This window comes from Argopecten irradians, chromosome 4 (assembly GCF_041381155.1).
Source record: "Argopecten irradians isolate NY chromosome 4, Ai_NY, whole genome shotgun sequence".
Lineage (NCBI taxonomy): Eukaryota > Metazoa > Mollusca > Bivalvia > Pectinida > Pectinidae > Argopecten > Argopecten irradians.
Genome location: NC_091137.1, coordinates 10,501,970 through 10,527,343, shown reverse-complemented (window position 1 = coordinate 10,527,343; position 25,374 = coordinate 10,501,970). Strand labels below are relative to the sequence as shown.

Genomic DNA, 25,374 nt, shown 5'->3' with positions numbered 1-25,374 from the left:
CAGCTGATATGTCTCATGTCAGCTGTATCGGCGAGTGTCTGGTTTTTGAAACAATTAACATTTCTCACCAATATCAAGCTGAATTTGACGCTGTACAGGTTTGCTGATTAAATGATCTTTGAAAACAAAACGATATTTTACGACACATACCAAGACAAAGGCGATTACATTTATATACAAATAACATACTCATAGTGGTAACAATTATTTCGGTAATTAAAGTACATTTATAATTATCAGAGCCGAATGGGGGAGGGGCTACTGCCCTAGGGGGACACCGAAACGATAGCTTGAAGGGAAGGTAGTAGACTGGCCACCAGACTCAAATTTGTTGATAAGTTTTTCTCAGTAGAGTTTCTCTTCACTAGATTATCTCCCCCTAGTTTGACATGTAGTAAAGACAAAAACAATAGAGCCACATTTCAGTGATTTGTTTTCAATATTCTAGGGACTGGTAGCCAGTCTAGGAGCCGTATTTAATGCAGGTATTCAACTCACCTAAATCTCTCATTTAATATTTGTCCCTACCTAGGGAAAACCAAAATTTCCACACAGTACCTCATATTATCAAAGATGTATAAACATGAGTATTAAACTTTAATTTACCCTCTATTGATGTACTTCACAAGTCTAAAAGACTACCTTCATTCCATCGTCAATATTAGACACAGATTGCTTCAGTGTATAAACCCTTTATCTTCGTCACCTACCAATGATTCTAAAAAGAAAAAGTGTCGTAAAATATCGTTTTGTTTCAAAGGTTATTTAATCTGTACAGCGTCAAACTCGGCTTGATATCGGTGAGGAATGTTAATTGTCTCAAAAGCCAGACATTCGCCAATACAGCTGACATGGGCTATGCGTAAGGATGACAAGACAGTTCTTTAGTAAAGCAGTTGCCAAATGAGTGAAATAACAAAAACATGTTGGTAATTGTTGTTTATTCTATAAACCGTTGCCATAACAACCATCACAAATGTATGTACATCTACAGTTTAGTAAAACAGTTGCCATATCAGCTGATATGGGCCATCGTAGTAACCACACACGGGAGTCTAAAAGGCACATGTTAGCGATTAAAAATTGTAAATCAGTTATAATGCATTAGAGAGTATCACCTACATCATACACAGACACATCAAGATCTCTCTAAATTCATCAATATTACTAATGGGTTAATGGAATATATCCATCATTGTCAAATACTGATAAATATTGCGTAAAGCATTAGCGCATGTTTGACAACGATAAATGATGTTTTTATAACAAAAGGCTTTTAAGTTCTAAGGCAGAATTGAAAGCATTTGTATAAGTCAGAGAAAGAACACACAACAATCGGTCAACAACAGTAAATAACATCACGGTTCAGAAATGCTTACCATCCAGGTGAGCGTGAGGTCCCCTACACTTCCCCCTCCTCCTCCCACTTCTTTTGGGAAGACCGATGGAGCGGCCGGTAGCGTTTGGAATATATCTGAGGAGGCAAAATATATCCAATGCAATTTATCTGATAGATTTATCTGTCGTTTCAGTTGGATTGGTTTATATCCTATCAATAGTTCTGGTACTTAGTGACCGTATCACCTGTATTTATGTATATGTGTTGAGCGGACGAGAAATAGTAATAGTATACATTAAAATATCACTTTCGTTTAAATGGTGCTGTATAATAATATGATATATCGATTAAGTTTTAAGTTAGCTAATTGGCCATGACCCTCAGTGCTAGAGTACCAACCTGACGGTTTGCTGGGCTGCCCGATCCCTAGCGAGTTGGCTGCGGACACACGAAACATGTATCCCCACGCCGGACTTCAGACCTGGGACATCAACGTTGTGTTTGTCACTGGTAGGTACGATGGTATCGACGTCACTAATAACTGTCACGTGATAAAGAATAAGAAAAATCAGCAGCCATAGGAAAGACATGGAAAGCTTATACTTTTTACATAAAGACCGTAACAACTTGTCGAAGGTTTATTCAGTAAAAATGCTTCTGGTGATGAATTATATATATTTTGCTCCATTTTGGAATATATTTTGAAACTGATATATATATATATATAGCTGCGCACTCGCGCCATATGATATTCCAGTGCCCAGGATGATGTTTCTCACTATAGCTGTGTAAAATCTTTGTTTAACACTGGCCAGTTTTTTAATTTTGAGATTATACTTTACCTATATGGTATCATTATGAGATAACACTTTACCTACATGGTATTATTACGAGACAACATTTTACCTACATGGCCCTGCAGGTAGGGCGTTAGAATTGTACCTGTTGCCCCTATTGCATGATCATAAAAGGCGACTAAATTCAAATATTATCTTTTCTCTTCTTCCTAACCAACTTTATCCTTCCTAACCTCACTTTTGGCCTTAAGTTGAGCGTTCGCCCCTATTAGGAAGGCTCTTGGTTCTGTCCCTTGTTTTTTGCTCCTGCTTAGCGCTCAACATGCCGGGAGTGAGACGACTGGTTCGCCCGTTGTCAGTATAATGTGTTCGTGTGGGGGTGTGTTTCTTGGTGTCTTCGGCGGCATGCTTCAGTGATATAGCACTATAAAAAGCGCAACAGTTCCACCATACAAGAAGACATAACATGAATATTCCGCAGTCTCCCAAAACACGCACCTCGAACAACATACACGCAACACACTGTATACATGGGAGGCCGTCCTTACATGACCAAAGCTGTTAATAGGACGTTAATTAATCAAACAAACAAATCATTACGAGACAACATTTTACCTACATAGTATTATTACGAGACAACACTTTATCTACATGGTATCATCATAAGATAACATTTTACCAACATGGTATTATAACGAGAACACTTTACCTATATGGAATTATTACGAGATAACACTTTACCTACATGATAACATTACGAGATAATACGTTACCTAAAAGGTATTATAACGAGAACACTTACCTATATGGTATTTTTACGCGATAATACTTTACCTACATAGTATGATTACGAGACAACACTATACCTACATAATATCATAACGAAATAACACTTTACATACAAGGTATTATTACGAGACAACATTTTACTAATATGCTATTATAACGAGATAACAATTTACCTACATGGTATTATTACGAGATAACATTTTACCTTCATAGTATCATTACATAATAATACTTTACCTACGTGGTATTATTACGAGATGATACTTTTACCTTCATGGTATCATTACAAAATAATACTTTACCTACGTGGTATTATTACGAGATGATACTTTACCTTCATGGTATCATTACAAAATAATACTTTACCTACATGGTATTATAACGATATAACACTTATCCGAAAGGTTTTATAACCAGATAATACTTTATAATTACTTACCTGATATTTTTATGAGATTACACTTTACCTACATAGTATTATATAAGGAATAGATTTTTTTTATTTTTTTTTGAGGTTATGATGGTATAATGATAATTACGCAACCCCGGCGAAGAGCTGATTGGAATCCCATCATTCATATGGTCCCACCAAAAATGGAGTCATGACCCCACGTTGCTACGCCATCGACTATTCTCGTAACAATAGAATCGCCGCACGTGTTGTGCTATCATTATACAATGATAATGATAATACTAGAAAGCATGGTTATTGAGTTCATGTCAGTGCAAACTGTAAATATAGCGAGATAACACTTAACCTACGTGGTATTATAACGAGCTAACACTTTACCTATATGATATTATTACGAGATAACATTTTACCTACATGGTATTATTACGAGATAACACTTTACCTACATCGTTTTATTTCGAGATAGCATTTTACCTACATGGTATTATAACGAGCTAACACTTTACCTACGTGGTATTATTACGAGATAGCATTTTACCTACATGGTATTATTACGAGACAACATTTTACCTAAATGGTATTATTACGAGATAGCATTTTTTACCTACGTGGTATTATTACGAGATAACACTTTACCTACATGGTATTATAACGAGATAACATTTTACCTATATGGTATTATTACGAGATAGCATTTTACCCACTTGGTATTATTACGAGATAATATTTAACCCACATGGTATTATTACGAGATAACACTTAACCTACGTGGTATTATTACGAGATAACACTTTACCTACATGGTATTATTACGAGATAACACTTTACCTACATGGTATTATTACGAGATAGCATTTCACCTACATGGTATCATTACGAGATAACATTTTACCTACATGGTATTATAACTGTCCAAGTGTGTTCCTTTTCTGTTTTTCCTTCTATCATATAAAAGTCAATAGGAAGGCCGTTCAAAGCTCCTACACTCCATTTAATCCTCATGGAAGTTGTGGTAATAGTCGTAGGGTCAGCATACACGCCGGCGGGTGGTCCTGGAGGGCCTAGAAAACAATAAGCTTCCATTTCATATATACATCCTGAGAAGGTCTCATTAAGGAAGGAGTGAAGAGGCCGGAGACCTCTGTAAGTCTTGCATATGTATCGAATGTAAGTCATCACAAAATATGATATTTCATTTACATTTGTTCATCTTTACAAGAAACATTGTCAGAAATCATGCATTTTTTATATACCATCTTGTGCTCATTTCAAATTTTAATTGCATAGATCATGTTAAGTTAAATTGCAAGACGACAGGTAAGATACGGAACACAGGCATACCCTTTTACATTATCTGAAAATCATTGATGACAATACCATCCTAATCAATCGTTTAACATGGATGGGATTGATATATAAAACGTGTAAAGAAAGATCGAAACAATACTCATTTGTACAATGTCACGTTTTATATCTGAGGTAAGTCTGATTCGTTATTTGGATACACTGTTCTTGTTTGTTTAAGATTCAAATTGATGAATCAGGCGTTTTATTACGTACAATATTCCGTCAGATTTTATGATGTCTACTAGTTTTATCTAATATTAATTATTGACAACGTTTACCTTATTTATCCTCCATAACTTCTTTGTCAACAGTGAATGGATATAGTTAGTTTCAAATGTTGATGACGCCACTGTATACTTTTTCTTGAACAATCAAAAATCATTAACAATATTTTCTTTACCTAAAACTGTCAGCCGAGCGGTAGCACGTGATATGTCCATGGTTGTCATGACGACACATTCATAGTCCCCCGCATGCTTGAGTTGAGCTAGCCGTACGTATAGACCCTGAACATTTTGTGATGTTCCCTTCAAGTAAATTAAGTAGTGTACACTATTGGTTATATAACATATATCAAAATCTTATGCCACGTGTGATTATAATTTCAGATTAGCGAATTTGATATGCAGGTATGTTATAAAGCTGGTACCAATGAATAGTGTAGGTTGTCCTTAAGATCAATTGACTTTCCATTATAGTTCCATGTCTGAACGAATTCTATATCAGTTGATGCAGAGGCTGTACACGTGAGGAAAGCCGTGTTGTTCACGTGCACTGATGTTGGCTGTGGTGCAATATTGATCACCGTGCTTGCTGGAATATGTAATCAACAAAAATGTTAAAAATGGAGTAAGTAGTTCCTAAATTACCTAAAATGAAGCAAAGACTGACAATAAGAGATTTTGTTTTACAAGTAAAATAATTGGAAACAATATGTATGGTTTTTAATTTATGCTGAAAAGTACACCAATAGAAATTACTATAAACTTTCTTCTGTAATAATCAATTACAACTACATGAATATTTTAACATTCTTACATTATAAAATTCTATTCATCAATTTCAACTGATTGCATTGTCTAATAAGTAATCATTTTTGTATAAATGTTACTCATTTCATTTTCATGCTTTAGATAGCACCAATTTAATGCAAAATTGATTTTCCTTACATTACACTAGCCTGTAACTCACATGTAACGTCCAATACTCCGGCGCTAGAAGCAGACCCGTAGGTATTTTCTGCTGAACACATGTAAGCCCCTGCGTCACCTTGTCCCACATTCTGTATGAACAGGTTGCCGTTCTGTAACATCCGGACACGTGACGTCGTGTCGCCATGGTTCAGGCCGAGGTCGACACCATTTTTCCGCCATGTAAATGTCGGAAACGGCGCAGCCTCCGGATCACATATTATAGTAGCATTTCCGCCTATTGCTGCAAACATTCTCTCCTCCACTGGTTTTTTCACGAATGATGGCGGGAACGCTAATTTCAACATGGCAAATAATTTTTGTTTAATAATACCTCTCCCGATTAATTCTTAAGTACAGTAGTTGTAAAGGGTGTCCCATAAATTATGTCACGCCTTCAAAGTTCAATATCTAATTAAAACATAATTGAAGACTGGTCTTTAAAGTATATTAGATCTAGATATCGAATTTTTATAATGAATAATAAACATATGAACTTTTAATCAAGGTTATGTCCCGTCTGTCAGTGTCGCAATTAGAATATACTATATTTCATTTGGATCCCTTCAACATTTGTGGTGACAATTTCCTGGGACAAATCCGATCGTTTATCGCATATATGAATATGCTCATATATGCCATCAGTTCATTTGTTAAAACTTTCTTAAACCAATAATAAACTGAGGGGCATTCATTCTATTTCACGCTGTCAATGCTTTTTTATTTCGCCTTACCAAGCACCCGTAACTGTCCCTCAGTGAACACCTCTCCGTACACGTTTGTTGCTGAACACTGGTACATCCCGTTATGTTTCACAGGGTCCAGGTTGTTTATCAACATGACATTTTTGGCGATCGTTATCTCTCCTGGGACACTCGTGATCCTGACACCATTTTTGTACCAGGCGTACGTCGGTGTTGGTAGTGCCTTGGCCTCACATCGCCACGTCAGTTGGCTCCCTATGTCTACGTGTTGGTCACCTAGGGGGAAGCTGAAGAATGGCTTCGCTGTGTAAAGTAAAGTTCGACGATATACTTAGATGTCTTAAAATTATATTATACTATATATGAATCTACCTTATTTTTCGCTATGAACGTCATCTAAATAACACTCATCAACAATGATTCTACACTGCGCTTTCCCAGTATGTTTGTCAATTTTCCATTTCATTCCTTTCATTTTGCTTGTTGAACAGCAGGTATAAATATCTAATAATTGCAAAATTGGATTATTTATAGCAAAACGTTAATGATTTTTTTAATTCGCTTTATTAAGATATAAAACATATCTATCCATTATTTTGAGTCGTCTTGTAACCATCAACTCCCTAGAAACTAAGAGCAGATTGTTATTTAAAAATGTTTAATAACTATTCATACCTATGGCGATAGGGCCATATTCATACCAATGGCGACAGAGCCATATAAATATACCATTAGACTTCTGTGTATGCTTAAACATATCTTTGAAATTATGTTTGAGATCATTTTCAGCGTGACTAACCTTCAATATTGATAGTTAGGGATTTGGACACCCTAACACTAGAGCCTCTAGATGCATGACACGTGTAGGTGCCGCTGTCCTCGATTTGTGCGCCCTCTATCATCAAGACTCGGTTATGATCTAATGACTTAACTGTAGTTGGTAGGGGAAGTAACTGCCGAGTCCAGGAGTACTCGATCGTCATGCTAGAATGTCACCAAATTTTACATATATAATATCGTTTTAGAAATCTGTATCATCAATTTTCTTATTGTTCTTGCGCGTGGGCCTGATGAAGCAAAAAGAAAAAATACTACCCAACCGAACATCTTTAATCTTATTACATGTATCAATTTATTCTTTTAGTCGATTTTATGTTTTCGCTTTCGTTATTGTGTAAATGTACATGTATATGTAGACTATGAATGCATTATCATGACATTATTATAACATTGCATCATCATAAGATTTAATTCTTAAGATTAAAATGATTTTACTCATTCCATGAAGCAGCAGTGATTCAGTAGATTGAACTCACATGTGTTTATTTTCAATGTTCTCACCTGCCGTAGGCTAGACACTCCAGGTAAACGTTCTGTCCTCTCACTGGTCGAGCGGGAAAGACAGCAGGAAAGTCATTACCAATCTCCGGACCCCAAAGTGTCTCCACTGTTATAGATAACAATATGGTATAAGGCCATAAATTAACAGTACAGTACAATTCTTTAGATTCATAATCATTTCTAGTAATAGTTTGATAATTCACGGAAAGTTAAGGACCGCATCTTTTATATCATTTTTGTTATACCATTGTGCCATATGATAAGTATCAATACTTCTTCCTTAATCGGTCTATCACATAATTAATGATTTCACTACTTTGACATTCTACTACGTTTTAATGTTTTTATCGATCTAAAGATTGGCACATTTTTGTTATGAAAGGGAAGTCATGGAATATCAGGTTGGTATGCCACTATGCTTTAACGTGACGCTACCCAAATTGGAACACTTTTTGAAGATAATAGTGAAAATTTTCTATTTGTGCATGGATTCAGATTGTTCTCTTAACTTTCCACAAATAGATGACTTCAGTTTTAATTTCATGAGTTATCTACTTATCAGCAGTGCATATAATTTGAAATAGAGAGCTTGAAACATGCCCGGTTACCCGAAATTGAACACCTTCTAAATAAAGTTTGATTAAAAAATGTATAGACATCATAAAAAATGTAAACTGAAAATCCTGTATCACATATTTCAAAAGTGTTTCAATTTGGGTAGCGTCACGTTAACCTTTTTCTGCTCCATTGTGTGTGTGGATTTAAAAAAAATAATTTGCTAAAACATTTTCCTATATATAAAATTCCATTTGAGCTTAGTTAAAGTCATAGCTTTCCATTGTCTGAGTTCCTAGCAAACGTTTTGTGAATTTGTCAGTGAGATCCTTACCTTGTTGTATGACATTGAGCAGGATTGGACGGCTTGTTCTACTCGGCGGCTGATTCGTACCGATGGCGGCTCCGTTATTGGAAGTCAGCTCTACGATACAGAAGTACTCGTCCTCGTCCTCCTTAGACACGACCGAGAAATACAGCTTGCCGTTCCGTGAGATGAAGATGTAAGGGGTGAGATCTGGGCGGACGTAGGACCCTGTCCTCCACCTCAGCCACTGGTACGTCACAGCTGTACAGAGGTAACGTAAAGGACAGTGTATTATATGTGGTTTGGTTTATGTGTTAATTGTTTCGTTTTTAAATATAAATGACCGTCGTAAGTGAAGATCCTCCAAATTCTTGACGTGCAAACCTAAGAATGGCTGTATAAAAGGAGGTTGTGTTAATATTATAATTTGTAATAGTATGGACAATAAAGAGCAACTTGTCTACTGTATCTTCCTACCCTGTCTTTATCACTGTCTGTTTATGTATTTTAAATGCCTTACAAATTATTTCCAATACCCTCTGACGAATATAGCATTTAAATATCAACGAGATAGATCTATTTTATATGACAAAACACAGTGTAGTGAAAAACGTGAACTATGACATTCTGAAAAACATGTGGTGTCAGCTAAAGTTACCTGGTTTGTGGATTGGCGGTACACAGTTTATTTGGGCACTCTCATGAGAGAAGGCGGTAACAGGCTCTCTGTCAACATTAGAGAAACTTCCGAGACCTTCAATCAAATAAGTAGACAAAATACTTAATTTCCTATAAAGACAAATCTTTGCTGCACAATTATCAAACATTCACTTTGATATAACTGTGAATTAAACAATGCACTGTCTTAAATAGCAGATATACTAATGGATTAGAGCATGGAGAACTGACAAAAACTGAGCAATCTGTGGTAATTATATTTTGATTTTTTACTACATTGTCATACAAAACCGGTTAGTAACCAGGCAAAGCCACGGTATACTAATTCACCAAACATTGTATTAGTATATGTCACAATTAAACATATTTAACGAAATAGAAAGATAATGTACAATATTATTCCTCCTCCAACTTTACGATAGAGAAAATCTGTTTCAGATATGTACAAAGACACCACTTACTTCTCTTTGTAATTATAGATAACAAGGTAAAAGCTATACAGAAGAGAAGTATACTATATGTGTATTTGACAGAAGTTTCACTCTATGTGTTAAAACGCAAATTGTCGTTATTGGCTTCATTCGCTTGATACGATTCATTATTTACATTTTGTGATTTGTTTCATTTTAATTATGTTTGCTTATACGTTGACCATTTCACATGTTTTTTATATAATCTAAAAAAAGTGGTTGTGATTTCTGTGTTGATATAAAGTTAAAACTAATATCTTAACATGCTCAAAATTACACTTACTCCCAAATGTGAAATGCATTGTGTTTCCTAAAATAGCCCCGAAACTATTCTCGGCGATGCATTGGTACGTTCCAGAATCGTTTCTCTCATCCGGATACTGTATGGTTACCTTTCCATTAGTTACTGTGTACCTCGAGTCAGCTTCCGGTGATATTACAGTTCGGTTGTTTTCGTTGTCAATGAAAACAATAGTGTATGTAGGTGCAGGATTCCCGGTGGCAACGCACTCAAAACTTGCACTGGCAGCTGTACTTACTGCTACTAAACTGACTGGCTGGATAATCATGTCTGGGCCTCGAGAAGCCAGTGCAGGGTCCCTGAACGCTGTTCCGTAGTCTGCAATTAAAACATGAATTCATGGTGAAATGGTCAACTGTTGGGATGCACCTAAAACATATTGTAATACAAATACGCATGAATATGTGTTAATGATATGGAGAATAATAACGTTAACGCAATATATATAATGACTTTGAGTCGTATATTACCATAATCCCGATGAGTCTGTGTTATCCGGTAGGCTTCGTTCATACTGATTTCGCAAATGTATGGAATTTGTGACGATTCCGCTTCGCGGCCCCAAAGGTATCCAGTTACTGTAGTCAAGGGGAAAGTATTTATATAAAGCAAAGTAGCAATTGGTATTTCTCTTAAGGTGCTTAATAATTAGATAAGAAAAATTACTACAAATTAACTTCTACGAAAGTAAGAGTATGCTCCTGTTAAGCTAGAATGTTGGTAACTACTTGTAAATCACTATTCCACACTACCTATAATATTGACATATTTGTTAATTACTTTATGACCAATTAGCCAGAAAACCTCTTCCATGTTGCTTGCATATTTCAGCACAGTACTTACCCGCGTACGTGTATACGATGTGGAGACCAGGTTTGAACATTTCCTGGACATTAAGCCAGTACTGGTCCGCCTGTTGTATCCTTGTCCCGTCCCCCTTCCATTGTAAGTCTCCTGTGGCCATGTCATACACAATCCCGCTTGTAAACCAACGGTAGCTGCGCATGCACAAGAAAATATTTAAATCAGCTGTAATGAACACTCATTTGACGACTGCTTTCAGGGTATATGTGTAAGAAAATATCAAGTCGGGCCAATATTGTATTAGGATTTCGAAAGCGTTTAAGATCCTAATTTGAACTTTTTGCAATATTTTTTCGCATGTTTGGAATTATTTACTGCCCAGTGACGTGTTATGAGTACTTACGCGCCGACATCGTTGACGTCTAGCCAATTGCTGATGAAGTTGTGCTCTTGGATTGTGTTAACACTGAGTAGGGAGGCGCCGTCGACCTTTATAAAAGTCAGATATTATTCTTAGACAGGATGACATTTAAAATTTATAATGCCCTTTGATTTGTTATCATCTATTAAGGTTTACTTCTTAATACCTCCTTCCCGCCCCTCATTCATTAGTTAAATCAGTCTTATCTATGTATACCAAATCTGAACCTAAAATATATTTATTCCTTCTGTTATTGTTGACCAAGATGTAATATTTTGTATATACATAAGATATATAAAGTATATTGCTTATCAAAACCATAATAGCTCTCTTGGGCTGACCCCAAAGCCAAACATTGGCAGTCTTCACATGTTTACATGTCTGGGGGAATAAAATGTTGGTTTTTAAAAGCAAAGGCAGTTTTTAATTAAAAAATTAAATAATAGCTCTCTACATGATAATAAAACTCATTCCCTATAGTTGTGTTTTTTGGTTATGAATTAGATTCCTGTTGGACGCTGCTAATTATTTTATTTTCTTTAGTGATACCCAGGAAATTGGCTATAGTAGAACCCGTATAGGGAGAAGGAATCATATAAGTTGGAAAATTCGTTATCAATCCCATTGCATATAAAATACCTGCATTGCAATGTACAGAAATGTATGTCTAAATCATGTAAAACAATACCTACCCCACACGCCTGCTTCGCTCCATCGTACGTCTGGTAGGGATAAAATACAAATAGGTAACATTGAGTTTCAAAGGCTACCCAAGGCTCAGGACAATCTGGAACATAAAGTTACCACATGACACCTCGACGTTAACAATGGTAAAGGATGGTATACAATTTAAGTTAAAATATAGTCATGAAAATATATATAGATATGAAAAAACAAAAAGATAGCACATCTTATTGGTTTACCAGAATGGAACAATATTACATCAACTTAAGTTCTCGCGTTATAATTGACAATTTCCTTACAACGCGGATAAAAAAAACCCACACCATTTTCAGTTTATACTGTCTTCTATAAACGATTGTGTGTAGATCCAAGTGCATTATTAAAAAGGGAATACCGTATCGGGGCTAGATTGTGTTGATCGCCGGCCACCAGGTAGGTATAGCATCTGGCTAGTGTTTGAAAGATCCCGGGTCTGAACCCCTTGCTTGTATTCGCTCCTACTACAGTTATAAATGTCGCTATATGGTGCACATTATTCAGGAAATGCGACGTAACATTTACCGGTATAATATGATTGTATTTGTTATCTAGGACTCCTCCCAAAATAGCCTTTAATGTACATGCAGGATATCAAGTTACATTAAAGATGTGATCGCTCTGATGAATCGAAACAAAAGTCGTCTGATTGTGTCAATATATCCCTTCTCTCTACATATATTCCCACTTTCTTTAATATCCTATAAGTATATTCTTTGTTTGATACGTATACTATACCATATTTGGTATGACATTATATTTGTTTTTCAAATATATCTTCCATGTATATAGGAAATATCACCATCCAATGGCCATTTCATACATTTTTTTTAAAATTCTGGCAAGATGGTGGATGCATTAAAACATCCTGACTTACACACATATCCTCACTTGAACCTCTTCAGGCAATCACACATAAACGATATTGTCAGTGCTTACAGTATATTTGTATATTGTTTAGTTCACCTTGGAGCAAGCTGTGAATCACAATGTATCCGTTACGTAATATCCTCAGTACATTGAACATTTTGTGCGCCGTTACACTTAAGTATGTCTTTAGCGCTATAATAAATATCACGGACATTTAGTTACACCATGTAAAGTATACAAGCTACGTTTAAGACAACCCTAGGGTAGATTTGTATTAAGTCAAAGTACAGTAATTGGAACCGTCTCAAGTGATCATCCTGAATATACATATACTGGTAAGTATAATCTAACATCGGTATACCATTTGAGGTTAAATAGCAACCTCTACAACAGTAAACGAGTATTCGTTCTCTCATGTATCACACTACTAACCAACACTTTGTAGTAAATCTAACTGCGTACATGCTTCACTAATTCCATTGTTTTGAATGTTCATGGGACGAAGTTCTCCATATATGTTTATTACTTATTACAATATAACACCGCAGCTTGGTAAATTTCTTTATTATATCATCCTGTCGTCTGGTTCCGAATGGATGTGTATAGTATGGGTAAACATCACATCGACAACTTTCTTTTCCTTGTTCGCTGTCGTTATTTTACGATGGCCGACAAGAGCCTAGCAAAAAGATATGAAAAAAAACTGTAACGCTTTTTATCATGGTACAGTTTTTTCACATGTTTGTATACCATGAATGGTACAAAAACATATGAAAGCATGGTACTCAAAGATGTGAAAGCAGTATTTATGTGAGTGGTCACTTTTATATCTTTCTGTACCAAAATAGCGGTCGAAAACAGCCATGGTACAAAAACATGTAAAAGGCGAGAGACTCAAAGGTTACCGAGTTTGACAAATGACTTCCCGATAAAGTTGTCAACAGTTAGATTGTATACAGCTTCACGGGAAAATACCATAAAACAATTTAACAAATACTTTAATGTTGGAAACCATGTTTCATTTATTTATCTATACAATCGGAATGCCCACATCTTACAGGTTTTATTTAACAATCATAGGCCCTAAGTTACACCCGAAAAATAGCAATATAGTTTTGTTTCTGTTTGTCCTCAGATGTGCTTAACGACATTTTACGCTTGTTGTGACGCCCTAATCAAACCGCTGCTATTCGGGGTCAGCTTTGGTCATGGTGTTTGATAACAACATTATGGTATTTGATAAAAACATACCAATGCTCCTTTCACATCTTTGTGTACCACAGTTTCACATGTTTTTGTACCACAGATGGGACCATAAAGATGTGAAAGCTCAGACCCTTTCATATGTTTTGTACCACGTTTTCACATGTTTTTGTACCACCGATGGTACAGAAAGATATGAAAGGTAAATCGTTTCACATGTTTATGTACCATACTTTCACATCTTTTTGTACCATCAGTGGTACACAAACATGTGAAAAGAAAATAGCTTTCACACCTCTTTGCCGGCTCATTTCGGCTATTGGTACATATACATATGAATGTAATCTAAATTTTCTCGAGATGTTTATAATCTTTCTGTACCGCACTTTCACATGTTTTTGTACCATATCGTGGTATAAAAAGATGTGAAAAAAACTGTACCATGATAAAAAGCGTTACAGTTATTAATATCTTTTTGTCAGGCTCTTGTCGGCCATCGTATTATTTGCAATAACTTATGAAAAGATCAAGATCGAGAAAAATGATTTGAAAAAGTATTTTTTTTCAACTGGATATAATACATCGTGTTTTAGCCGGAAGGTTGTCTAATTCATTACAACAAACAGTATTGTCAAAGTTTCATAAATCAAATAAACAGCATATGTAACAAATATTTTGGTAATACGAACATTAACAATTGCATCTTTACATTCAAAATGTCTAAAAATACGAAACGAAACTTTACAAACGAAGCATATTAAAACAATTAGTATGATAAATTATTAATTTTCGTGGACTTTCCGTGTATTGGATTTTTATTTGGTCGTCTGACCCGAAGGGTTAGGATGACCTATAGTCATCATGCTTCGGCCGCCGTCGTCTTCCGTGCGCCTTGCATAAGCATTTCACACTTTCGGATCAAACCAAAATCTAAGATGGCCTCAACAGTCAACATCTTGAAAACACATTTTGAAAACTTTTGTTCTACCGGTGCGATTTACATGGTCCTAAAAATATTGTTATTTTTGGGTCGATCCGAAATATAAAATGGTCGCCACTGCCGCCAGCTTGAAAACATACTTTGAATTTCTTGTCAAGTTCTATCATTGCGATTTTGCTGAAAATTCCAGAAATGATCCTGACTTAGTCCCAACAAAGTGTTATTATTTTTCGGGCCGATCCGAAATTCAATATGGCCGCCACAGCCGCCATCTTAAAAACACATTTTGAACTTCTCATTTTGCTGACACTTGCTTGAAAACATTCTTGATATGAACTTGACAAAGTGTTGTAACATGTCATATGATAGATCCCAAATCGAAGATGGCTACTGTTACACCATATCTAAATTCCTTTATGATTATTGCTGAGGTAGTCAGATGACCGTTAAGCGCCTTTTGTTAGACATTACATTTACTTCCTTTGATGGCATATTCCCATTTAGTCCTGGACTTTTTTAGTAAATGTGGCAGCAGACAGACTTCCTTTTTTATTCCATTTTAGCTTGTTTATGAACCCTTAATAGTTGCTACACAAGCTCAAGTGAACCACAATATATTTTGTAAGATCTCGCCCCATGCTATAATGTGAAAATATATAAGGAAATGACGAGGTTTATATATTTATGGTCACGACAAGATAGTAATATTCGATTAATAGACTTCAAATATAGATCTATATATTACTACATATCTTTGTCATTTTCATAGATGGGCTTTAGCATTTTTTAAAGTTTTTAATACAGAGGAAAAAATATCTAAACGACCCTCGAACGGTATGCACACTTTTGAGTTTTATATATACATGTAATTTCAGATTATCAACCTACACCAATCCTTGTGTATGGATCCGATAGAAAGTGAATACGTCCGGTTACTCAACTCGTGTTTATTGTCGTAGCATTCATCTAAATTATGAAGCCGTCGGACAGAGACGCGGATGTTATTTCTCTGGAGTGACTCACGAATATTTACAAATAACCGAGCTTACATATGGAAATATGATGTCAGTTTGAGTGCACAAACATCTATATCGTAATTACCGCAATAGGAAGCCAGAGGTATATCCCTGATTCAGCTGTACTGTCAGTCAGGTTGACAAGATACAAATAAACTCATATTACAAGTTCGTTCTCCTTTCCTTTGCTTTCATATCTAACGCATGCCATAAATTTGTTTGAGTTTTACGGCCCATCGACAACGGTCATTTAGGGCCATACCATAGGAAATGCTAGAACTGCCAATGGATGCTACACACACACAAAAATGTCACAAATAAAGTCTATTTTATCAAAGACAGATAAGAATAAAAGCTACGTGTTACATTTAACAACGAAGTTCTTCAATAAGTCCATATTTGTCATCAATTAGTTTAATGTCCATTACACTGCCAGTGAAAACATATGTTACACTTTGTCATAACCCCAAATAGTGAAAAAAAACATGTAACACTTTGTCATAACCCCAAACGGTGAAAAAACATGTAACACTTTGTCATAACCCCAACCGGTTAAAACAGCTCTAGTAACTGGGCAAAATAATTCGATTAGAAACGGAGAAAGGACGTCAATACAAACTATACATACCAGACCTTACACTAATATGACGATGTTTTTCCTTTATCTAATTGACTGTAATCATCGTTTAGTGATTGGTAAGGGTTAATACGTACAGCGATAGTCCTGTGTAGACAGCTGGAGAAGACAAGTCAGTACAATAAGGACTGACAACATGCTTCACACCTATACAGGTATATAAAACATGGGTTAAACAATTAAATCTGATAAAACGAATCATATCTTATAAGATACAAATATATATGTATGTGTACGTTATATTGAATATCGATAAAATACTGTGAATTCCACATATTTCCCCATAACCTGAAAAGATTAAAATCCCAGCAAACATTAATATTATATTATCATGTAATCTATCAAATTTCCGGAAGTATCGACTTTTAGCGGAGAAAAAGAAACGTACTGTATGTGGAACTCACTGTACTACATTGAATTAATTGTAGTATATAAATCTGCAAGATTACTTCTGTACGTATAACTAGCATTATCTTAATGTAATTGAAATGTAATGATTATTCTATTTAGCATTATTTAGAACACACACCTTACCTCACAGACCAAATCTCGAACAGTTTTAAATCATTTCAGCGTTTGATAATAGTGGTAAATTGGACATCGATTTCCCCAGACGCCGGAAACAAACGTGTGTGTAGCATTTATTGTTTTATGGTGCAATAAACTGCCGTTCTGTAGTATTTCCCATGTTTATGGGGTACTCGAGAAATAACAGAGTGGCTGCCTTCTGCTTTAATGTTGTAAATCACAATCGGGATCCTTTAAACGGTACAGCCATTTTGTGTAATGACGGAGATTATTCATACCTTTATTTATCAAATCAACAGGTCCTCATTTTATCTGTGAGTCATTAGATTGTCAATAATATGTTTATAATCTAAACTGTTTTACTGTTGTATTTTTAAAATATATTTATATGCATTGTGTGTTCCGGAATTGTTGCAGTATTTTCATTAAATATTATTGTCCACGTGGTTTTTATTTCCTTAGTGTCTCTTCTAAACTGTTTTTGGTTTTAAAAAACCTACAAATAGGAAGTAAATAACATTATATGCCGGTATGATAATAAAACATACACAAAACAATAACATCTTTTTCTGTGACCTGGACATTGTTTTCGTACAAAGGCGAACGTTTGCTTTAAAATGTAAACATGTGTTTTATCTTTCAATTTCACCGTCTTACGTCTTTTAATCGGACAATAACACTGAAGTCGATATCTAACAAGACATTTAATAAAGATATTTCTCTCATACCTACACGTGTAATACTGGCTGGTCCAGGGCAATACACTCATGACGCCTGAGGCTGTATTTCATGGCTACCCATTCAACAAAGCCTTATGACGTCAGAGTGTCTACAAAATTACTATTTTCTTGGTTCAAGTTTAGTTTTTTTCGAGAAACTAGGCTGTGTTTACTTTAAAAGGTAAAAACAATGGAAATTGTGTTAAAAATATCACGAAATTTTCATGTATGGACTTATAGTCGCGATATTTTTTTTCTAATTTATTTCAAAATGCCAGGAAAGAATGGTGGTAAAATTGAAATAAAACGTCGAGTATGAGAGAAAAATACTCTTTCATACGTTGATATGGCAAGCCTTGGGGTTTACAACATTTTGTGACCCTCAGGTAGAATATCCCTATCCTTCATATCCACGTAGGAAAGATTCTTATAATATTAGTTTTAAAAACCATAATAACGGATCTCCATGGTAACTACAACAACATCCATATGATATTTATATTAGTTCAACTATATAGCTTATTCCTGTTTTAAAAATAACTAAAAGAAAATGTCTTTAATATAACTTTTTTTCAAAAATCATGTTGGAAGAGTGGAGTGATGATATACATTGATTAAATCTTGTACAATGTTAGGTACGACCAATACATATCCTTTAATGACAAAATATATTTTCAGTGGTTTTATATTAACAAACGTCCCTTGTGACAATCCCCGCCTTAAGCAGAACACATGGATAGCTGACGGAGTTTAGTGGTTTATTTATTTAAGGTCTAGCGACATACGCTGGTGAGTGCTTCTAGATTATTTACTTTAATCATGCTTTTTTTGCCTCTTAGCGCAAGAATCACCTAATAAGTGTAATTGGAAAACTATTCACACGCCTTGTTGTTACCACGTCTATTAGTGAAAACTGTACAGCTAATTTGAAGATTATAGTTTATTTTTGGCACTGATCTTTAACATATATATGACATTTTTTCTGTAGTTTTCTACACATTAGCGATGTTTATTCAGTGTAGACTGTCGCAGTATATACGCCACATCCGGTTCATCTCATATGCTTGATATACAGGCACATTAGTAACAGTCATGCGGAAGATTGTGTATATTATTCCTCTTTTCAGTATTAATCTTTAAATAAGTGTAGTGTTTCTAAATTAAGATTGATTTTCTTTCCGCGAACCTACGCAATTCATGGTAAAATACAGTGTTTTGTGAAATGATGGATGTCTTTTATTACATGTAATTGAACCTTTCCTACGATAGTAGTTTTCATTGGTAGTGCTTATAACAGTTCCGAATGTTATAGGAGTCTTTATTGGTAGTGTAAGTATACAAGAAACGTATAACAGTTCCGAATGTTATAGGAGTCTTTATTGGTAGTGTAAGTATACAAGAAACTTATAACAGTTCCGAATGTTATAGGAGTCTTTATTGGTAGTGTAAGTATACAAGAAACTCATAACAGTTCCGAATGTTATAGGAGTCTTTATTGGTAGTGTAAGTATACAAGAAACTTATAACAGTTCCGAATGTTATAGGAGTCTTTATTGGTAGTGTAAGTATACAAGAAACTTATAACAGTTCCGAATGTTATAGGAGTCTTTATTGGTAGTGTAAGTATACAAGAAACTTATAACAGTTCCGAATGTTATAGGAGTCTTTATTGGTAGTGTAAGTATACAAGAAACTTATAACAGTTCCGAATGTTATAGGAGTCTTTATTGGTAGTGTAAGTATACAAGAAACGTATAACAGTTCCGAATGTTATAGGAGTCTTTATTGGTAGTGTAAGTATACAAGAAACTTAAAACAGTTCCGAATGTTATAGGAGTCTTTATTGGTAGTGTAAGTAATCAAGAAGCTTATAATCTTTCCGAATGTCATAGGGATCTTTATTGCTAGTGTAAGTTTTCAAGAAGCTTATAATCGTTCCGAAGGTCAAATGAGCCTTCATTGCTAGTGTAAGTATTCAAGAAGCTTAAATCAGTTTCGAATGTCATAGGAATTTTATTGGTAGTGTAAGTATTCAAGAAGCTTAAAACAGTTCCGAATGTCATAGGAGTCTTTATTGGTTGTGTAAGTATTCAAGAAGCTTATAACAGTTCCGAATATCAAAGGAGACTTCAATGCTAGTGTTAGTATTCAAGAAGCTTAAAACAGTTCCGCATGTCATAGGAGACTTCATTGCTAGTGTAAGTATTCAAGAAGCTTATAATCTTTCCGAATGTCAAAGGAGACTTCATTGCTAGTGTAAGTTTTCAAGAGGTTTAAAACAGTTCCGAATGTTATAGGAGTCTTTATTGCTAGTGTAAGTACTCAAGAAACTTAAAACAGTTCCGAATGTCATAGGAGTCTTTATCGGTAGTGTAAGTTATCGAATGCCATAGCAATAATTTTTGGAATTACTTTCCATTGTAATTTTGTTGTAACGATAGGTGTCGCTAAGAAGACGCTTAACGCCTGCACGTAATATTCATCACACATTTGGCATCGTATCATTAAATTCCAAAACTTCATTTGCATGTCTTAATGATACTCCAAATGTAAGAGGAAATTAGTGACTCGATCAGATATGAAAGATAATGATGTTCTAAACGAGGATTACAAAATGTTGTAAAACCCAAGATATGTCAAAGGTTTTACAACATTTTGTGATACCAAGGATAGAATATGTCTATCTTTCATATCCACATATGAAAGAATGTTTTCTCCAAAATGTCGATGCTTTTATTGCAATTTAACATTATAATATCCCGCCGTCTATTGTAATGTAGTCTCAGCCGAAATTAGTATACTGTACATGATAAACCAGTACTGCACCCATAGATACAAGAGAAAAGAATTTCTAGTTAGATTTTAAGCAGATGCAATGATTTAATTTTGAATCGCAGATATCCTTTATGCAAATGTACCAAAATACCAAGTTCAAGCGTTCGACAGAAAGTGAATCCCTTTATTTTTATACAACCTTTTCTTGATTAACATTGTAATGCAGCTCAACTGGTATAGTGATACATCTTTTTTGTATTCAGTGTACTTTATTATTCGGAATATTTTGATCGGTGTGTGCATAGCTTACATTTACCTTATATACCTAATGAATTTCTTTGTTTTCTAATACAAGACGATTGGCACCTTGCAGTGGCATATTATCACATTGTTATCTTACACGTACACTGTAGCGTTTGTCACACAAAATAAATTATAGACAGCTTCTTAATTTAGTTTTATTAAGTTTAAGCTCAATTCAAAGCATTGTGGTAATGATACAAAATATGTGATAGTATGCGTACAAAATTATTACGATATGCACGTAACGTGACTACTTTCACTTTCGTATGCAAAATATAAGTGGCATTGCGTGTATCATGGTGTTCCCTTTAGTAAGTTATAAGGCGTAAGTTTAGATAGAGGTACGCTGTATTACAGGCTCCACAGTGCGGCTATGCGTAGTTATATATAACTGGAGGTACAGACCAGGAAGTACCAATATATATTATCTATAAAAGGGTGGTACACACTGTAACATGCTCGTACGGATAACGCAACATTATTACAAGGCCACAAGTGTAGGAACATTCGTCACAAAAAGTCTGCATCTTCAAACAGCAGGTTGGCTTTCCGTGATTTTCTTCATTTTAATGTAATCCGATTACATTTTTAATATATTTACTTCAGTTATTTTGCAAATAGAATAGAACTAGCAAATTAAGTAATGGTTGTTTTGTTCCATTTCAAAATGTTAAAACGTAATCAGACACTAGGTTTAGAACATGTGATAGAAAGTCATTGGAATGCTTTGTAAATGAAGCAAACATCGAAATGTATTTGGACATTTAGATTAAATGATCTACTTTCTACTTGCAGATGTATACCATGTACACCAAACTTTGCCTCGTCTGTCTCATCGTCCCTTACCTACATGCAGTACTAAGTCATCCCTGCTCAATATCAGAAGACCAGAGAACAGCCGATTGTACCTATAGGCACCTGACCCGGGTACCTCTTCTATCCAATCTGACAGAACACTTGGACCTAACGGGAAACAACTTCACCAGATTATGGAATTATTCGTTTGATCATCTTCCACTTCTGCGAACATTGAAGCTGGACAGCTGTAATATTGACCGCATGGAAGGGCAAGTTTTTGGAAGCCTTATATATTTAGAATCATTATCCTTGAGTAACAACAGAATAAACATCTTACACAAAAGATTTGGACGTCTACGGTTTCACAACAATCCGTCACTAACGAACTTGGATATTTCCTTTAATACCGAGGCGGTTCTGAAACAGATCGAAAGTGTTTATCCCCACAAGGTGTTTGCATCAATGACGAGTTTGGAGCAACTTACAATCGACCTCCTACCTAATCCCGTGTTCAAACAAGGCTTTCGAAAAATGACGAATCTTACATCACTGATTTTTAGGGATTGTACTATAATGCATCTAAAGAATGATACATTTAGATATTTCCAGAACTTGACCAGTCTAACGTCCTTGGAAATGTCTGGGTGCCAGGTCCATATACAGCCTTGGTTCAAAGTAGAGACAGCCGTCCTTCAGTATTTCTCGTCTCTCCAGATCCTTAACCTCTCTAGATCCATGATAACATTTCCTGTTGCTATGGATATACTGTATGGTTTAACGGTCACATCGAATGGGAAGTATTCTGCACGGAAAATGAAGGTTCTCGATTTGTATAATGTGAACCCATTAAAACTGTTATGGCTGTATGGTGTAAGTTATAGCGTTAAAGTAACAAAATTTATGACAAGGTACTTGCAACAACTTTGTGTAGAGGATTTCAATATTGGCAAAAATGGAATTGTTGAAATTGATGTTGAGTCAGTTCAAGAGTTTCGAAACATTAACTGTTTAACCCGGTTTGTAATGCGCGAGAATAATTTCATACTGCCGTTTCCTAAATTTCTGTTTATAGTTGTGCATTTCATTTCACATGCTACAAACTTGCAGGAATTTGATTATTCATATATTGCTATGCAATTTTCTGATGTGACAAACCAGTCCCCAGGAGATCTTAGAAGTAATGAAAACAGATACAATGGGTTTTCTGTAATGGATACAACCCATCATTTGTCCGTTAAAGAAGAGGATAGTAGGTGCATGGTTCCACTAGCGTCTGCTAATCTCAGTGTACTCCGACTGTCCCATCTCTTATTTCCGTTTTTCTTCCTCTGTGACGTTGACGTATCGATGTGCCCTAAATTGACTCATTGTGATTTTTCGTACACTAGTATTTCAACGATGGACTTTAAAGTTAAAGGCGCGAACTTGTCGTATATAGACGTTTCCGGAATAGATTTCAGCACCTCGGGAAGTAGACTTCTCGGAAGTTTTATACACGTGGGACACCTGGCAATTCGTGACGCTAATCTCGATAGAGCGTTCAGCAACAATAACTACATATTTAGAAATATATGTCACGTTGAAGAATTGGATATTTCCTCGAACCATTTAAACACTCTGTCAGACGAAGCACTAGAAGGACTTGAGAGTTTACGGAATATAAATTTAGCATTAAATTTTCTAGAAGAATTTCCCCATGGAATATATAAAATGACCCAACTGAGAGAAATTGATCTCAGTTATAATAAATTATCATTTTTCGACAAGAATACGAGGGAGTGGTTGGACGGTAGAAAGGAAGCGACTGGTTCCAATATAACTGTGCTTTTATACGGTAATCCATTAGCTTGTAATTGCGACACATTTGATTTTGTTTCTTGGATGATGACGACACATAATGTGAGGTTTGATAATTCACGGAACTACAACTGCACATTAAAATACGGCTCTACTGCTAGTATCAAACATGTTTACGAGCATCGCGATACTTATTTTGCCGACTGTAATGATCATTTGTTCTGGTTACAGTTTTCTATCTCAGCAATCAGTCTACTGACTTTGGCCCTCGTCCTCGCCGTTATAGGTCATACGTTCAGATGGAGAATCCTCTACTTCTTTTACAGAAACTGTAAAATTAAGTCTGGCTTTGAGGACACCACGTCATATAGTTTTGACCTATTTGTAGCCTACACTGCCGCGGATTCTCCTTGGATTTGGCAACAACTGAGACCTACGATGGAGCTACAACACAGTTTACACCTCTGTCTGCATGAACGCAACTTTGAAGTGGGAGAATCCATCTCACAGAACATCGTAAACTGTTTACAAAAGAGCAAGAAAATTCTGTTCATCATCTCACAGGATTATATTAATGCAAGGTGGTGTGACTTTGAACTTGAAATGGCGAATATGGAGCGGGTACAGCGAGGTGGTACGAACTCTATCATAGTGGCTATTAAAGGGGAAATACCCGTGGAAGATATGCCTCGCCCTATCCGAACAATTTGGCAGCATGTAACATGCATTATATACCCATCTGATACTACAGATAGAGACGCTCTGGAGTTATTCTGGTGTCGACTACATCACAGCGTTATATCTTAACGTATCCACTAATTTCAATACATGATTCAAACGTTATATGTCTCGGTGTTTGAAGGTGGACTTGTCTTCATTTCTAGTCTTTTTCTTACACAGGTATATAATGATATAGCATTATTTGAGAGTATTGTTTTTTTAAGGAATCGTGAACAACTTACACTTTTACTTAACATATATTATATCTGTTTGTTGAAGCTTTTTACCATATGCATTTTATGTGTATAAGTGTTATTATCAGGTCTATGGCATTGGGTCGATAGATCTTTAGAAATTTTGTTCAACTTACTTTATTAGGAGTCTCACTAACAGTATTACAATGTGACTTTGAATATGTTTTCAAATATGAAAATTGTCTTCCGTGCCAAATTCTATTTCATTTGTTATCATGATATATGATATATCGGTCATTGGGTCGGGAAGTTATTATGCCATAGATTGAAATCGACATGTCATTGCATGTGAATTCTCTGTCAGATTTTTTTTCTGATTTTACATATGGTATACTTTTTCGTGCAGGTGTAATATTTTTCACACGTTTCTGGATTTGATATAATTCTTTCACATGGCTGCGGATGGGGAAAGAGATTTCTACCCTTCGTATTCTGTTTTTTCACTACAAGACTACATAGGGTTTGTAATCTCTGTGGCGGTTTTTGTACTCCTATCTTTGACTTAATTAATAGTGTTGCACAAAACGTTGATGAGTTAAGTTTTGTAAATACGTAATTTCACACGTAAAATGAAACAGGTTGTTTTATACAAAGTGATATGTATCCGTGGTTTTAATAAAGCAGTCATTTTCAATCCAA

At 35.3% G+C, this 25,374-nt stretch overlaps 2 protein-coding genes across 8 annotated transcripts in view; one reads left to right on the top strand and one right to left on the bottom strand.

The window, feature by feature from the left end:
- Positions 1-18,078, bottom strand: part of LOC138320570 (contactin-like) — a 21,743-nt gene extending 3,665 nt beyond the window's left edge. Inside the window, 19 exon segments of the mRNA XM_069263627.1 lie at positions 1,380-1,474; positions 1,739-1,802; positions 1,804-1,880; positions 4,234-4,398; positions 5,085-5,211; positions 5,334-5,497; positions 5,876-6,169; positions 6,609-6,881; positions 7,378-7,562; positions 7,920-8,025; positions 8,809-9,042; positions 9,440-9,535; positions 10,213-10,548; positions 10,701-10,808; positions 11,074-11,228; positions 11,438-11,523; positions 12,148-12,242; positions 16,919-16,988; positions 17,376-18,078. Coding sequence (XP_069119728.1) covers positions 1,380-1,474; positions 1,739-1,802; positions 1,804-1,880; positions 4,234-4,398; positions 5,085-5,211; positions 5,334-5,497; positions 5,876-6,169; positions 6,609-6,881; positions 7,378-7,562; positions 7,920-8,025; positions 8,809-9,042; positions 9,440-9,535; positions 10,213-10,548; positions 10,701-10,808; positions 11,074-11,228; positions 11,438-11,523; positions 12,148-12,242; positions 16,919-16,979 — 2,721 coding nt within the window. The 5' untranslated portion in view covers positions 16,980-16,988; positions 17,376-18,078.
- On the top strand, positions 13,216-25,374 carry LOC138320571 (toll-like receptor 4). 7 transcript variants are annotated; one of them, XM_069263630.1, is made up of 3 exons: positions 13,216-13,380; positions 16,064-16,307; positions 21,962-25,374. In XM_069263630.1, exon 3 carries the CDS (start codon positions 21,962-21,964, stop codon positions 24,566-24,568), a length of 2,607 nt encoding a protein of 868 aa, XP_069119731.1. In that variant the 5' UTR covers positions 13,216-13,380; positions 16,064-16,307; the 3' UTR covers positions 24,569-25,374. The 7 variants fall into 7 exon arrangements, with proteins under 7 accessions (XP_069119731.1, XP_069119730.1, XP_069119729.1 ...); XM_069263629.1 differs by lacking the exon at positions 16,064-16,307; XM_069263628.1 differs by lacking the exons at positions 13,216-13,380; positions 16,064-16,307 and adding an exon at positions 18,610-18,877.